The sequence below is a fragment of the Arachis duranensis genome, chromosome 8, assembly GCF_000817695.3.
Source record: "Arachis duranensis cultivar V14167 chromosome 8, aradu.V14167.gnm2.J7QH, whole genome shotgun sequence".
In the NCBI taxonomy this organism is placed as follows: Eukaryota; Viridiplantae; Streptophyta; class Magnoliopsida; order Fabales; family Fabaceae; genus Arachis; species Arachis duranensis.
The window spans coordinates 9,017,424-9,034,334 of NC_029779.3; the positions used below are offsets into that span (position 1 = coordinate 9,017,424).

The window sequence follows — 16,911 nt, forward strand, 5'->3', positions numbered from 1 at the left end:
GGTCAGCAATAAATTCTTAAATAAAACTCCAATATGTGACAAATTAATCTTTGTCCTCTATTGAATTGAGAGATACCATTGATAATTAAAAAAAATTAAGTTGTTAAAAAAGTTGTTAAAAATATTTAGAAATGAGAAAATGAATTAGAAAAATTCAAATGGCCTAAATAACCAACTTATTTAGTTGTTTATTTCATAGTCATTTATTTCACAATTAACTAGATTGGACTAGTTAAATATCTCATTTTTACAAATGTATTTTAGAAAAAAAATCCACTTATTTAAAATATTAATCCGGCGAATTCGACGTATTTGACCTATAGTCACTTGATAACAGGAGAGAAGTGGCAACTAGCAACATGCACCACACCCCAAATTTTACAAAAAAATGAGAACTAATGTAACTAATAGATAAAGAAGGGTATATGTGTAATTTTGACAACAAAATATAATATTTCAGATTAGGCATATAAATAAATAAATGCATAACATAGTTATATAGGTCTATATAGATAGTAAAGAATATGTGATTTTTAATATAGCTGCATAGACTCTTTGAATATGTGATTTTGTAAGTTTTATATATGCTATAAGCTTGAAGGTTGGATTTTAATTTTAGTCAAACAATCAGTGTTGAACATGACTTAAATTTCCATAAAAAGTGCATGAAATAATTTCACTTAATTAATAATTGAGATATTACGAATTTAGTTTTATGTATTAACCGAATGAAAAAAAAAATAGTTACAATATAAGTAGATCTATAGATGCTTATATTATTTACGTTTCTTTTTTTACTATTTGTTGTCTTTTGAACATTTGAATTGTCAGATTAAATACATAATGGACACCAAAGAATATATAATGATTTAGAGGCCTGCTACATATATAAGTCTTTTTGACTTACAAGTCTTACAAGTTGCTAACGGGCCTTTTAATGCGTTATTCATCCGTTTCCTGTTTTTAAAGTGCTACACTGTATTATGAACGGTTCCTCTTCCTCTTCTTCTTCTTCGTCTTTTTCGATTTTCATGGTTTCTAAAATCAAGTTTTTACTCTTCCTCTTCCTCTTCCTCGTTTTTTTTTTCGATTTTCATGGTTTCTGAAATCAAGCTTTGAAATCGTTTTAAAGAAGAAGAAGCAGCAGAAGATGAGGAGGAGAAAGAGAAAGAGTTCTGAATTATGCAACGAATTTTGGGTGTATTTCTTAAATCCTTTGGGTGTATTTTCGTAATCCTTTGGGTGTATTTCTGTAATCCTTTTGAAGATAATGGAACTTCAGAAATACACCCAAACGATTACAGAAATACATCTAAAGGATTACAGAAATACACCCAAACGGTTACAGGAATTCACCCAAATGATTATAGGAATACACCCAAAAGATTACAGAAATACACCCAAAAGATTACAAAACTACACCCAAAGGATTTAAGAAAATACACCCAAAATTCGTTGAAGTACATCTTATGCATAATTCAGAACTCTTTCTCTTTCTCCTCCTCATCTTTTGCTGCTTCTTCTTCTTCCATAAAGATTTTACCATGAAAAATCGAAAAAAAAGAGAAAACAGAGAGAAGAGCACGTAAATGAAAAAGAAGAAGAGGAAGACGAGGAAGAAGAACATGCAGAAACGAAAGAAAAGGAGAAGAAGAAGAGTAAAAAGAAGAAGAACGTGCAGCAAAAGGAAGAAAGAGAAAGAGAAAGCAAGAAAAGAAAGAAAAGAAGAAGGAGAAGACGAAGAGGAAGAAGAACGGTTTGAAGCGCGTTTTGAGCATTAGTTTTAATTGGACTTGTAAGGCTTACAAGCATTAATCGCTTGTATGCGAAGAATTTCTCAATGATCTAATAACACATCGGTAAATATTTGTGTAAATTTATTTTATTAATAATTAACAATTAGGACAAAGCTTAAAAAAAAAAACCTCAACACAATCAAACAGAGTAAAAATGAAGTAAAACAAAAACAAAGTAATATAATAAAAAAATAAATCTATAAATTATTTGTAAGAGCAAAAGTTTCGTAACAAGCAACCCTTAACTCCTATATTACCATAAACGCTATAGACTATAGAGAATCCTTTCTTTGTTACTCATCATTTCTAGCAAAAGATCTAGGTATCACCTTTTTTTTTTTAAATCTCTTTTCTAAACTTTAAAATATTATTTGGATATAAAATGAAAAAAAAAGAAAATAAAAAGAAAAAAATAAAAAATAGAAAAAACAAAAAGAATTTTTTTATATTTGAATAAAAAAATTATAACTGAATAAAATTATATATCAAATTAACTTTTCAAGATTTTAATATATTATTTTTATTAACAAAAAATAATTTTTTAAAGTTATCATTCTCCATTATTTTTTAAATGCCATAAACGAGAAAATGTTCTCTATTTTTCAAATAAATACAAATAAATAATTTTATAAAAGAATAATAAAACTCCTTATAGATTACATTATTAATTTCTTTAATTATATTTAAGAAACAAGTGTTAAAAGGTAAATATATAATTTATATTTACCTTTATATATATACAAATTATATATTTACTTCATTCTCTATTAATTTAGTAAGTCCGACATTACTTTATTTTCTTTTTTATTTAATTTCTCTTCTCATTTAAATAAAAAAAATTATTATGTATTTATTTATTTTTGTATATATTTTTCTTTTAAATTCCTTTGATCCAAACCGTCCGTAAAAAATAATCTCTTTCCTATTTAACCAAACATTTTAAATCACTACATAAAATTATTATGTGTGTGTTTGGATTACAGTTTGCAAACGGGAGTTTGCATAAAATTGATTTTGCAAACTTGATTTTGGTCAAAAGTAGGTTGGTAACTTTTGTATCAAAATTGATTATAGTAAAATAAATGTTGTTTGACTTATACTATTCAAAATCACTTTTAAATAAAAAATTACTAAAATAGACCTCAACTTAAATAATTTTTTTATATTATCCTATCATTTTAATTTAGATATTTAAATAGATCTTATTAGTTAATTTTATAATAAAATTAATATTTACTTACTAAAATAAAAATAACATATAAAAATAGATAAAATATATTTTTAAATAAAAATGAAACAATATAAATTTTAGATATATATATATATATATATAAGAATATTTAATCAAATATGTTACATTTTTTAAGTATTAAATGTTACTTTAGTATTTTTTTACATCGTACTCTTATTCTAGTACTCTCAATAATCTTATTCTTAATATTAATTTGAAATCTAACGTTTATGATTTTATTATTATATATGATTAATTTTTTATTTAATTTATCTTTTTTAATGGAATCATAATCTATATTATAAAAAATTACGCTAAAATATAGTATAGGAGAATTACAATTATAAAAGATAGTACTGAAAATAATAAAAAAAAAATTAAGTGATTGAAACAAATCTAAAAGTTCTTAATGATCTTTTTATATAATATATTTTTAGTATTTTTAGTACTCTTTTTTTAGTATGTTATAATTTTTTACTATTATTATTATTTACAGTTAATTTTTTATTTAATTTACTTTACCTAATAGAATTAATAAATCATATTATAAAAAGATAATAACAAACATAATACATAAAAATCACGATTATAAAAGTGTATAATGTCAAACAAATAGTTAAAAAAATAAAAATAATAAATAATAGAAAATTAGAGCTCATATAAATAGAAATAACAAGAATTTTATAAATAATACAATAACATATACAAAGGATAAAATTGGTAAAAAGTAAATAAAATGTTAGTATCTATGGCTATAAAAGCCCGTTAAGAAAACGCAGAAGCTAAAAATAGTTGCTTCTTGTAAATGCTGGTTTTGGCAGCAGAATCACTTCTGCGTTCATGAGAAAAAAATTTGCCAAACCAAAAATTGAAACTTTCAAGAAATTTAAACGTGCTTCTTCCCTTCCAACGGATTTCCCAAACACACCCTATGTTATCCACCTCTTACGAACTTCGTTATGCATCGGTGGTGGTACCTATCATTCAAAGTAATCTTTTATAATTCACAAATAATTTTACATTGATTATATTTATAAATTGAATTCCAAAATTATCAATCAAAAAAGATTTTTTAACAATAGAGCCAAAGCCTATTTGTATATATTTTTTTGAAATTAGTTAACTAAATATACAAATACCTATAAAAAAAAAGGTTTATTAACAATAGAGGCAATTTCCTACTTCAGTAAACTCTTTTTCACATCAATTAACTATATATACAAAAAATATTTCTCATATGATGATAATAATAAATATAACAAAATATACATCCATGGCACGAACATCATCATCATGACATGATGATGGTTATCATGATGGTAGGTAGACATAGTGCATGTGCATAAGAAGGGCACAAGATGGAAGAACTAGATTTGACTTCCATTTTTTTTTGGAGAGAGAGAGAATAGAAGAAGAAAAGAGAAAGAGAGAGAAAGAAAGAATGAAGGGAGAAAATTCAATCCGATCGAATACAATCTTGACGTCCGCAATGACTCCCCCATTCTCTCTCTACACTTTCTCTCTCTAAAAAAAAAAACCCCACACAGGCAAACAAAAAACAAGCAGCAAGCAACAACATCAAAACAAGAGCTACATCAAAACAGCACCAACAGGGTTTTCCCCTTTTTTTTCTTTTTTTTCTTCTTTTTAGTAAAAAAAGAAAGAAAAACACAGAGAGAAGAAAGCCCCCATCTTATGATGCAGCTTCTGTTGCTCACACCTTGATAACAAAAAAAGAAGAAGATAAAGAAACCCTAGAAGCCTTTAGCTTAACAGATGTTGCAGAGCGAATTCGGAACCCCGACTTCAAAGTTCGAAACTTTTTGCTCGTTGATCAGTTCCCAGTTGCTGTTTCGTCCTTGATTTTTTGGCTTTTTGGCTCTTCAATTAATTTTTTCAACTCACGGTGAGTCACGGCAAGTCTTAACAGCTTTGACGTTTGACCATTAGTGTTTTTTTTCTTTCTTTTTTTTCTTTTTACCTTTCAATTGTGACACTCATTTACCTCATTTGTGGCTCTGGATCGTTGATTTGTCTAGCTATGGCTCGATCGACTCCTCTCAGCTGCTATTTTTGTTGTCTACTGTGTTTTTACTTCGATAAAGTTGCTGTGTTATGCTTTCTCATCTTCACTCTCTCTCTCTCTCTCTCTTCTTTTCTTAATTGAGCTTAAACTTGTTAGTTTTTTTATTTTTTTTGGTTTGAAGTGATATCTTGAATCGTTTGTTTTGGGGTTTTGTTGTTTTTGCCATGAGATGCTAGCTTTAATTTGATAGATTCTATTGTAAATTGAAATGTTGGTTGGTTTATTGGCTGTTATTTTGAGAACTGGTTGATGGGTTTGGATCTGAGAAGTCATGTGTTATACAGAGATTCATGCGAAAGCCGTTTGAAGATTGCTCATTTAAGGGAGGTAGCGCAATTGTAATGTTCAGAATCAAAGATTGTTTCTTGGTTTTGGTTTTCTTTGGTGTGTTTGGTAAAACTGAATACCACATGCTTCTGTTGGATCACGGTGAAGACTCTAAAGCTTTTGGCCTTGGACTTTGGGTTGAAATATTATCTGGGTTCAGGGTTATACCCAGTTTCTCACAAGCTGTTGTGTAATTAATAGTTTGTTAAGAAAAACTCATGTTTCATATGACTTAGTTGTTCTGCTTAGGTGATTGCTTTTGAAGACCATCATAGCGAACGATGGGACCTCCAGGACCACCCACTCAAATTGGTAGTGCTCAGTCTGTGACGCCTTCTCTTTTGAGATCGAATTCTGGAATGTTAGGGGCTCAAGGGGGCCCCATGCCTTCGCAGACTTCTTTCCCTTCTCTTGTGTCGCCACGCACTCAGTTCAACAACATGAACATTCTAGGAAACATGTCTAATGTAACTTCCATGCTGAATCAATCTTTCCCCAACGGAGTTCCAAATCCTGGGATCTCGGGTCCTGGAAGTAGCCAGCGAGGAGTTGTTGATACTGGAGCCGAAACAGATCCGCTGTCAAGTGTTGGCAATGGAATGAGCTTCAGTAATTCCGCATCCTCGTTCGTACAGTCAAATATGGTGAATGCTGGTTCTTCTGTTCAAGGTCAAGGTCAACAATTTTCAAATCCATCTAATAACCAGCTGTTGCCAGATCAGCAGCATTCACAACAGATGGAACCTCAGAATTTCCAACATGGTCAGCAGCCAATGCAGCAGTTCTCTGCTCCTCTGAATACGCAGCAGCAACAGCAGCAGCAGCATTTTCAATCAATGAGAGGAGGGGTAGGTGGTATGGGACCGGTAAAGTTGGAGCCGCAGGTAAGCAATGACCAACTTGGTCAGCAGCAACAGCAGCAAATACAATCGTTGAGGAATCTTGCTCCAGTGAAATTGGAACCACAGCAAATTCAATCAACTCGAACACTAGCCCAAGTGAAAATGGAGCCCCAGCATTCTGATCAACCATTATTTTTGCATCACCAGCAACAACAGCAGCAGCAACAACAACAGCAACAACAACTACAACAGCAGCAGCTCCTCCACATGTCAAGACAATCCTCTCAGGCTGCTGCTGCTCAGATGAATCTTCTGCACCAGCAGAGGCTTTTGCAATTTCAACACCAGCAGCAGCAACAACTCTTGAAAGCAATGCCTCAACAACGGCCTCAACTGCCACAGCAGTTTCAACAGCAGAATATGCCCATAAGGTCTCCTGTGAAACCAGGATATGAACCCGGAATGTGTGCTAGGCGGCTTACACATTACATGTATCAGCAACAGCATAGACCTGAAGTAAGGATTAATCTATTTGTGGTTTTTATTCTATATGTCTTCTCTAGGAATGAAAAAATATTTTTTATGATGAAGAGGAAATGTTACAGAGAGAAAAGAGGATAAGAATTAAGGAAATAATGAAAGGAAAAAGAGAAATTCAATGTAACACATGCCATATCTGTTTGTCAAACTCCATAGAAAAATCCATGAGCTTTGATTTATATCTTTTGCCTTATTAAGACATATTTGTCTCTGATCTTTTGTAGGATAACAATATTGAGTTCTGGAGGAAGTTTGTTGCTGAGTATTTTGCTCCTAATGCCAAGAAGAAGTGGTGTCTTTCTATGTATGGAAGTGGCAGACAAACGACTGGAGTTTTCCCTCAGGTCTGTTGCTAGATAAAACCTTATTTATAACCCATTCTAGTTCCTGGATTCATATAAGTGGTAATGGACTTTTTAGTGGTGCATTTTATTGAACCATAATAAGTTTTGGCATGTTGAATTTGTTGTGATTGCATATCCTTATATCTCTGTACTCAAGTAAGTATTGCTTTAAATATTTTCATGAAAATTTCTGGGATTCAAGGAGTCAGTTGTAGCATTTTAATGAATACTATGCATTCTTTATAGCTAAGTGATGGATTCTCCAAACGTTTTCAGGATGTCTGGCACTGTGAAATATGTAATCGCAAACCTGGTCGTGGGTTCGGTAAGATCTTTTATGTTATTTCTTCAATATTCCATGTACAGTCTATTTCTGTCTCACAACATTTGAATGTCAGCATCTTTAAGATTTTGTCAAATATGTGTCTGCACTAGTTTTTTTTTTCTGAGTGGTTTAGTTTTTTTAATGTGTTTTCAGAAGCAACTGTTGAGGTTCTTCCTAGGCTTTTCAAAATAAAGTATGAAAGTGGCACTTTGGAAGAGCTGCTTTATGTTGACATGCCCCGTGAATATCATAATTCATCTGGGCAGATTGTTCTAGATTATGCAAAAGCAATACAGGAAAGTGTTTTTGAGCAACTTCGTGTTGTTCGTGATGGTCAACTTCGAATAGTTTTCTCCCCAGACCTGAAGGTATATGTAGAAGAATAACTTTCAGATCACAACTGAAAAATGCTTGCTTAGTGTTGTCTTTGTTGACATTATCCTTATATGAGGAAAAGTTTAATTTACATTCTTTTCTTTATTTTCTTTTTGCAGATATGCTCTTGGGAATTTTGTGCTAGGCGCCATGAAGAACTCATTCCTAGAAGATTGTTAATACCTCAGGTTGCTCATTAGTTACACAATGATAGACCTTTGTAATTATAAGGAGATACAGATTCTCTGTTTATGTAAAATTTTAAATGCACTTAGGGACTTGGCTGATTGACTCCTAATCTTTTCATGTGATTGTAGCAAGTTTCGACATTGTTATTTTATGTGTTGCTATTCATATTTTGCCCCCATAGGAGTGCATTTTTGTAGTGCTAAACTTATCATTGTAAAGGTTTAAAGTGGGACATGCTGATGTATTTAAATGGCATGCATCGTGGTTATTTGTACTCATGTTTATTTTATTTTTATTATTATATATAGGTTAGTCAGCTTGGAGCGGTTGCTCAAAAGTACCAGGCCTTTACACAAAATGCTACACCAAATGTGTCAGCTCCAGAGTTGCAAAATAACTGCAATATGTGAGTCCATTTTACCATTTATTCTTGTCAATTTACGAGCCTTTTGGTAATTATAGGATTATGTATTTTATGATCAAACCTGTGAAATTCTTGCTGATACTACCGTTCTTTGAAACTTACATATTGTGCTTGGCCACAATTTTCTTTTTTCAAGCCCATGGAATCAGCCCTGGCTTATTTGTCTTCTGTGTATGGCTTTCATGTGAACATTTTGCCTTGCTCATCTCCTATAGTAATGTGTTGAGTACAATTTGTTCTGTACTAATTTATGCCCCTCATTTTGGTAGTTGATCCCCTTGTACAGTTGTATATAATAAACAAGTTGTATTGGAAGCTGTGATCTACTCATTTCATTCTTATTGAAAAATAATTCTCCTGCATTATTCGTAAAGTGCTGGGATAAGGTGGCATTGTTAGGAATAATGGTGCATTTCGTGTTTTATACCCACCATTTCCTGTTTCCCGATTTCTCTTTCTCCTTTTTTGTTGTCTTGTGTGTGTGTGCATTTTTTTCTTATTCTTACTATTCTGTTTTATTTTATTTTATTGGGTCGGCTGTGCCATAGTTTAGCTTTAGCTAGTGAGTTCCATTGATCACCTTGTGGTTTAAATTAGATTTGCCATTTTACCTTAAGCTTCTGCTTATCTTTTTCTAAGTATGTTCACATGCTTCTTTTCCAGGTTTGTTGCATCCGCCCGTCAATTGGCTAAAGCTTTGGAAGTTCCATTAGTAAATGATTTAGGATATACAAAGAGATATGTGCGCTGCCTACAGGTATTTATCCATTTCCAATCATTACTCACCTTACTTTTCCAGTAAATAATGTTTTAAACAATGTTTCAGATGGTGCACTTTTGGTCCTTTTTCTGAATTAGTATCAATCTTTTACAACCTTATTTATGTTTGCAGATATCAGAAGTGGTAAATAGTATGAAGGACTTGATAGATTACAGCAGAGAAACAGGGACTGGACCCATGGGTAAGTTTATATGCATTTTACTAGTTCATTGCTCTCTTGTATGTGCTGATATTATCCGTATCAGTCAAGTTATACCATTGAGAATCTTAGTGCATTTACTTCATACTTCTCCTTTTAAATAAGTTTAAAGTTGTTTTAATGCTACAGATTGCAAAAAAGGTATGCACATTAAATGGAATCAATTATAGCATAGTTATTAAATTTGGATTGGACCGCATTGGCTGGTTCAACAAAAAAATCAACCGGTTCAGATTGATATTTGGACCGCTCTTACAATTGAACAATTTTAGTTTGGCTCATCCATTGGAATTGAACTCGGGTTTCCTGGAAAAGGATAAGCCGGTACACCACTAGGCCAACTTGTTCCTTGATATACATTCTTTTTTGTAAATATATTACATGGATAAAATTAAATTATACTTTTATATATTAATTAATTAATTTTGGTTTAAGGAGTTCAATCAGTGAACCACGACTTGAACCACTGGCAACCTTGTGCCTTGACTAGGTCACTAGGTCAATTGTCGGGTTGGTTTTTATAACTATGAATTATAGACACGATTACCTTTGATTTGAGAAAGATGGGACTTGAAGATAAATAAACTTAAAAGGCTAGTTGACAATCTGGTTAAAATTGTTGTTGGAGACTCGAGTTGGTGTGTAATGTAGCATGTCTTTAGGTCCTCTAGTTATAATGGAGGGATTTTATGGAGAATTACTTGAGTTGCAAACAAGTGAATGCTTTGTTAAGTTACGGGAGATGTAATTAAGTCTTGTTGAGCATGCAAGGGCAGATATGGACATATGGTGCATATGATCCATCCAACTAATTTATCCCTAGTTATAGTGATTGGAATCTGGTCTGTTATTGGGTGCTTCAGAGTTCAGACTGCTACAACAAGATATTGAAAGAAATCGATTGTAGGCAATTAGAGCTGATAATGCCTCCACTAAAGATGATTTATGTGCTAAAGCCAAACCATTAGGCTATTATAATTTGGAACTGTTGTTTGGGAGGAATGATGTGCAGCTTTTTGTCACCTTTTATCTTCCTTTATACCTCCACTTTTTGTGGGGGGTCAAGGATGCTCACAGGGAAAAAAAAAACTAACATTGAAAGACGTGAAGTTGATCATTGTAATTGTAGGGTTTGAGGTCAAGAGTTGAGACTGATGGTTGTTAAATAAAATTCTTTAAGGGAGCAAAGATGTTCTATACTGTGACACTGTGTTATGTGTCCCAACACCCAAGTATCATACCGTTTTTATTGAACATGATATTTGTTATGTTGGCAACTTTGTTCTCTCCAACTGTTTTATTGAGATGGCTGCTATATGATAATGTAACGTTTCTTTTTCCTTTCGTCCCAGAGAGCTTAGCCAAATTCCCTCGGAGAACAAGTGGATCATCTGGAATTCATAATCAAGGACAACAACATGAAGATAGATTACAGCAGCAACCGGAACAGCAACAGCAAATGGTGGCCCATAACTCAAATGGTGATCAAAACTCAGTGCAAGCTGGTGCCATGCAAATCGCTTCCAGCAATGGTATGGTCAGTGTAAATAACACTGCCAACTCTGCATCTGCATCGACCACCACAAGCACCATTGTTGGACTTCTCCACCAGAACTCAATGAATTCTAGACAACAAAGTTCAATGAACAATTCTGGCAGTCCCTATGGAAGCAGTTCTGTTCAGATTCCATCCCCAGGTTCCTCGAGCACTGTTCCACCGGCCCAGCCTAACTCATCGCCTTTCCAATCACCTACACCATCTTCCTCCAATATTCCCCCACAAACATCTCACCCCACCACCTTAACGTCTGCCAATCACATAGGCGCAACAAACTCATCGGGTAACATGTCCTTGCAACATCAGCAATCACCTCTCTCTGGTGAGGCAGACCCGAGTGATGCTCAGAGCTCCGTACAGAAAATAATACATGAGATGATGATGTCCTCCCAGATGAATGGCACAGGTGGAATGGTAGGTGTTGGTTCTCTTGGGAATGACGTGAAGAACGTAAATGGTATTCTGCCGGTGAATACCAATACGGGGCTCAATGGTGGCAATGGCATGGTAAGCAATGGTGCGATGAACAGTAATTCCGGCGTTGGGATTGGTAGTTACGGCACAATGGGTATCGGTCAATCCGGTATGCCTAATGGAATGAGAGCTGCTATGGGAAATAATTCTGTCATGAATGGAAGAGGAGGAATGGCCTCAATCGCGAGGGATCAAGCCATGAACCATCAGCAGGATTTGTCAAATCAACTACTTAGCGGTCTAGGAGCAGTAAATAGTTTTAATAATCTTCAATTTGATTGGAAACCATCTCCATAAAAGAGCCTCTTTGTGGATGGTGAGTGGGATGTTGTGGTTCTTTCTTCGAAGCTGCTTCCCAGTGCAAGCAATGGTAGATTGCCTTCGGCCGTCGAACGATAATACAGCAGAATTGCTATTGGGGTAGTGATAGCCTGATAGGGCTTAGGCCACTCTGCCAGTATATGATTTTATAATATAAGAAATGGAAATATTTGTTGGCTGGTTGTGTGGCTGATGGGGCTGGTTTTTTCCTGTGAATTCAAGTGTAACCTTTTTTTTTCTTTTTATATTTTAAATTTTTGTCTTGATGGCTTTTTCCCCAGACTCATCTTTGATTCACGCCCTAGCACGAGGAAGGTCACAAAATTTTGGGCTACAAAATGCATCTGGTTGTTGGGAGAACAGAGTTCCTCTGCAGAAGATGATGATTAAGGAAGTTTAACATCTACAATATTGAATTAATGATTTATCCAATGTAGCTTTTGCAAAAATGTGGAGAGAATATAGAACAAGAAAATTTCTCCAATTTCATGGCATTATTCTATTGTGATCGAGTAAATGATCAATATGGTATTTCAAATTGCAAGTGTATTTTATTTTAACCCTTGAAAATTTGAAAGCATTAATTTAGTATTTGACTAATCAACTATTAGTCAACTTTGACTGTATTGTTGACATTTTATAGTTGATTGGTCATGAATTAAGTTGACTAAGAGAATGTGATACTAAAATAAAAGACGAAATTGAATTTAGTCGATTTTGTGTATAATCAAATGTCAACATATTTATCAAGTGTTGCTGACAAAGTGGACTTGGGGACTGCACCAATGACGCTCTCTTTCTTCTCTCCATTCTTGAAGAAGAGAACAGTAGGAATGCTTCTGATGCCGTACTGTGTGGCTATGTTGGGACAGTCATCGGTGTTAATCTTGTAGCATGCTATCTTGCCAGCATATTCTTTTGCCAGCTCATCAATGATGGGTGCTATCATCCTGCATGGACCACACCATGGTGCCCAAAACTCAACCAGCACTGGTGTTTCACTTCCTATCACAAGTTTGTTCCAGCTTGAGTCTGTCACTACTTGCACTGCCAAATTCATCATCATAAACAACTTTCTTATTCTAACTGCTCATAACAAAATCTTGATACAAGTTTCTTATTCCTCAATGAATCTGAACTTTAGCAAAGTCTATATACGGTCAAAGTCAATTCAAAATATCTGATTTAGCGTGTATATTAATATTATTAATAAAATTTTAAATGTTTTTCTTTAATAAATATATAAAAAAAGCTTATATGTAATACTTTTTAGATTTTTTTTTAATTAATAAGCATTAACATTTCTTTTAGGATACATACTAACTAAAGTCATTTTGGGTTAGCATTTAGTCTGTAATAGTTTGCACTCATATTTGCAAATATTTGTACACAAGAAACATATAATTTGTATTTATATTTACTCGAGTTTGTACATATGAGTCAATACAATTTACACCCACATATTTTAGAAGAGAAACTCTTGGAGGTAACAATTTTTAATATTTTTGGTCATTATTTAGTCGGCACAAATATTAAATTATTTTTAACAATTAAATTTTATTAATTTATAAACTATATATGATTTTTGTATGCAAAATATCTATAAATATGGCTACAAATTATTACTAGTCGAAAATGATAATATTTACTGATTATGTAGTATTATTCAGTTTAAAATTTATACATATAAATTAATAAAATTTATTTATAGAAGATAATTTAGCATTTATACTAGCCAAAATTATTAAAAATTGCTTGCCCCTAAAGTTTCTGATAATGAAATATTACTTTTTTTTTCTGGATTTTCACTCTACTAAATAGACTTCTAAGATAATTACGAGTAATATGGAGACTAAAAGGTATAACTATATGCACTTATGGCTTCTAGTCATAATTTGTTATTGTGTGAAGGAAAATTCAAACATGAAAAAGCGTACAAGAAAGCAAGTAAGGCTAACAAAGGGTTGTGTGAATGGTAATTACCTTCATTTACCTTTTCACGAGCATTGCAAACAAAAGAGGATTTTCTAGAGGTACCAGCAGTTGAGTAAAGAGATGGATTTGAATTTGATACTGTTGAATGTAGCATGGACTTGTTAAATCCTCTGTAAGATGAAAAAACAAGTTTCTTCCTTGAAGACAATGGAGAAAGACATTGAATTCTTGCTGTTCCTACTGTGGTACTTAATCTTAAACAGTTCTCCAAGGCCATGATGCTGATAATTCTTCTTCTTTTTGTGTGTTTTCCTTTGGAGGCAGGTATATTATATTATATAATAACTTTGGTTATATATTATTTATTTTTATTTATATCAGTNATATGCTAGTTTTGTTGAATTTATTTTGTTTTTTTTTTTTGTCGTCCACGGTATCCTCCAATTCGACAGGTCAAGGACTAATTCGTCATGAATTTGAACTCCATTTGAGCTCTATTTAAGGGTCTGTCGTTGGCCAATAGATTGCTGCATGCACAAGGCAGGATTCGAACCACCGACACTTACTTAAGTGGATGAGTGAGCTGACTATTCAACCAACCCAAGTTAGTTAAATTTATTTTGTTTTTGATGGTGTAGTATTGTATATCTGTTAGTGGATAATTGCAACGTGATTGTGAGGTTCTGAAAAGGCTCAAATTCATGTGGATGCTGTTTAATTTTATGTCTTCACAAAACCTCAACTTTTATCTCACTATAAAGCATCCAAACATACTTTAATGACAGATTGAAACAGTAGTAAGAATTTCTAACGAGTGGTGAGAATTAATACGGGACGATTTATTATTCCTTTCCATTAGCGTGGGACTTTAATTCACCTCTGCTTTGTTATTTTAAGACACAAGAGTAAATATGTTTATGAATAAACGAATTAATTTTGTATGTATGAAAAATAAAAAAAATTATTTTTATTTATCAAAATTCAGAATATTGAGAATATCTATTCGTAAATAAAAATTAACGTGTAATGTTTTTATTATATGGAGATAATTTTTCGAGTGTAAAACTAATTTCATTTCTTTATAAGTAAGTTTATCATTGTTTTGAAATTCATGGAAAAAATAATAAATTTATTTTTTAAAAAATGTTTACTTGTAAATAAATATTATTTTATATAAATTAATGGATAGATTTAATTTTTATATAGCATCAATATAAAGATGAAGATATTTATCTATCGTGCCAATAAAATAATTATTTTTTATATTTACTAATAAAAATTACGATTTAAAAGAATGAATTTAATTGAATTATTATACAAAATATCTTATATGTATCAAAATTACTTAATATTTTTTATAAAAGATATTATATGTATGCATGTATGAATACATATGTTTGATTTATTTTTAATATGTATTTTATATTCGAATATAAATTTTATATTAGTACTGATATTGGGGTATATTATAATTATTTTTTAAATATATTAAATTATTTAAAAAATCCAACCAGTGCTGAATGTACTAATATAAATATTACATTTGTTTAAAAAATGCTAAAATAAATAAATCACAATTTTAAATCAAGATCATTATGAGAATATGCTTTTGACATTTTTATTGGAGTAATTACTAATTATTGATTATAATTAAAATGTAATTTGACCCTATGAGAATCTAGAACTACTATTGTCAAGAGACATAATTACGCGTTGCACAGAAATCAATCATCAAATTCTGCAAAGAGATGCTTTATTTCACGAGGAAAAGCTTCTTTAAATTTGTATGTCACACTCCAAAGTGCTAATCCAATATGCAAATTGCAAAGTCCAGGACCTAAGTTAGGATTAGAATCGGCCAACCCACATTTAGGGTTTACCTTCCAATTCCACATTAATTAATCACCAAGCATAACTTTATGACTAACCAACATCCATTAAGCGTGTAGCATCATTTGTTCATTGTAATGTTCATGACCGAATACATTACCACCCATGTATGTAATTATGTATGTACATGTATTACTAATAATAATACTTTATGACTGTTGACACTTGACCCAAAAAGAAGTCATTATGACTAGAGGAATGATCAGGGAGCTAAATTTTTTTCTATATTGCAAAATATTTTGTGTATTCCTGTATTTTATGTTATACACAAATATTATTGGCCCTCTCAATTCAGACCAACCTATTTCATAGTTGGAATTTTTAAAAATTTGCAAAACTAGAAAATGGATAATTCGATTAGTGGGGAAATTTTTTTTTTATTTCTAAAAACTTAAATCATAATGAGAGGATCCAATTTTTTTTTTAAAAAGGATAAACAATACAAATCAGTGGATACGATATATATACATGATTTTTAAATAGAACTCAAATCGTGACGAATTAGTCCTTAACCTAATTTGTCGAATTGAAAAATATTGTAGACAATAAAAAAAATTAAAACTCCAATTTTTTATTGGAAAATATAAGAATACACAAAATAAAAAGTGCTGGCCTAACCTTTCTCTTTTTTATTTTCATAGCAGTGAATTACACACATACCCAGGCAATATTGAAAATAATAAGTGATGATTGGGGTACTCACATTTTGAGTGTGCATAGGCTGACTCACTAAAAAGCTATATGATGAATGATTATTTTCAATTTATGTATGTATGCATGTATAAAAGGATTGGAGCTTTTTATATTTTCCTTTGTTTTTCATGATTTGGCATAAAAAGTTGACAAGATCCCATAGACCGTTTGTTATAGCTTGGCCGTGCCCCGTGCCCAACAATTTTGGGACTCTTGTGTTGATGATGAAGAATAATGGACCAAGTGGGTATGGTGGTACTGAGCTATTTAATTTATGTACCATTGGAGTTTAGAGTCTTGAGATGCATGGCGATCTTTATTTCTATCTCACTTGTGGCAGTAAATGAGTGGATTCTTTGATTTATTTTTATTTTTATATTTATTTATTTATTTGGTAGCAAAAAGTTTAGCTACATTTAACATGGACAAACTTTTCAGAATCCGAACATGTTTTTAGATTTTTTATATCATTCAATTTGTGTGAAGCAGATATTTGCAAACACTACTAATTCAAATACACATAATATTATTGAAAGATCTACGGTTGGACAATTAAGCTGATTACTCGACTAAAATAAAAA

General features: G+C 32.0%; 2 protein-coding genes across 4 annotated transcripts; one reads left to right on the plus strand and one right to left on the minus strand.

Annotated features, from left to right (window-relative positions):
- The first annotated feature begins 4,416 nt into the window (after nucleotides 1–4,416).
- On the plus strand, nucleotides 4,417–12,244 carry LOC107460583 (transcriptional corepressor SEUSS). 3 transcript variants are annotated; one of them, XM_016078950.3, is made up of 11 exons: nucleotides 4,417–4,933; nucleotides 5,398–5,542; nucleotides 5,690–6,798; nucleotides 7,047–7,166; nucleotides 7,443–7,491; nucleotides 7,645–7,859; nucleotides 7,986–8,054; nucleotides 8,364–8,461; nucleotides 9,143–9,236; nucleotides 9,372–9,441; nucleotides 10,812–12,244. In XM_016078950.3, the coding sequence occupies exons 3-11, from the start codon at nucleotides 5,722–5,724 to the stop codon at nucleotides 11,786–11,788; spliced, it is 2,769 nt and encodes a 922-aa protein (XP_015934436.1). In that variant the 5' UTR covers nucleotides 4,417–4,933; nucleotides 5,398–5,542; nucleotides 5,690–5,721; the 3' UTR covers nucleotides 11,789–12,244. The 3 variants fall into 3 exon arrangements, with proteins under 3 accessions (XP_015934436.1, XP_015934435.1, XP_015934437.1); XM_016078949.3 differs by having other exon boundaries at nucleotides 5,398–6,798; XM_016078951.3 differs by lacking the exon at nucleotides 5,398–5,542.
- Nucleotides 12,245–12,496: 252 nt separating this feature from the next.
- LOC107460586 (thioredoxin M-type, chloroplastic) lies at nucleotides 12,497–14,086 on the minus strand. Its single transcript, XM_016078954.3, has 2 exons — nucleotides 13,796–14,086; nucleotides 12,497–12,859 (listed from the first exon to the last, which is right to left on the minus strand). The coding sequence occupies exons 1-2, from the start codon at nucleotides 14,022–14,024 to the stop codon at nucleotides 12,540–12,542; spliced, it is 549 nt and encodes a 182-aa protein (XP_015934440.1). The 5' UTR covers nucleotides 14,025–14,086; the 3' UTR covers nucleotides 12,497–12,539.
- Nucleotides 14,087–16,911: the final 2,825 nt, after the last annotated feature.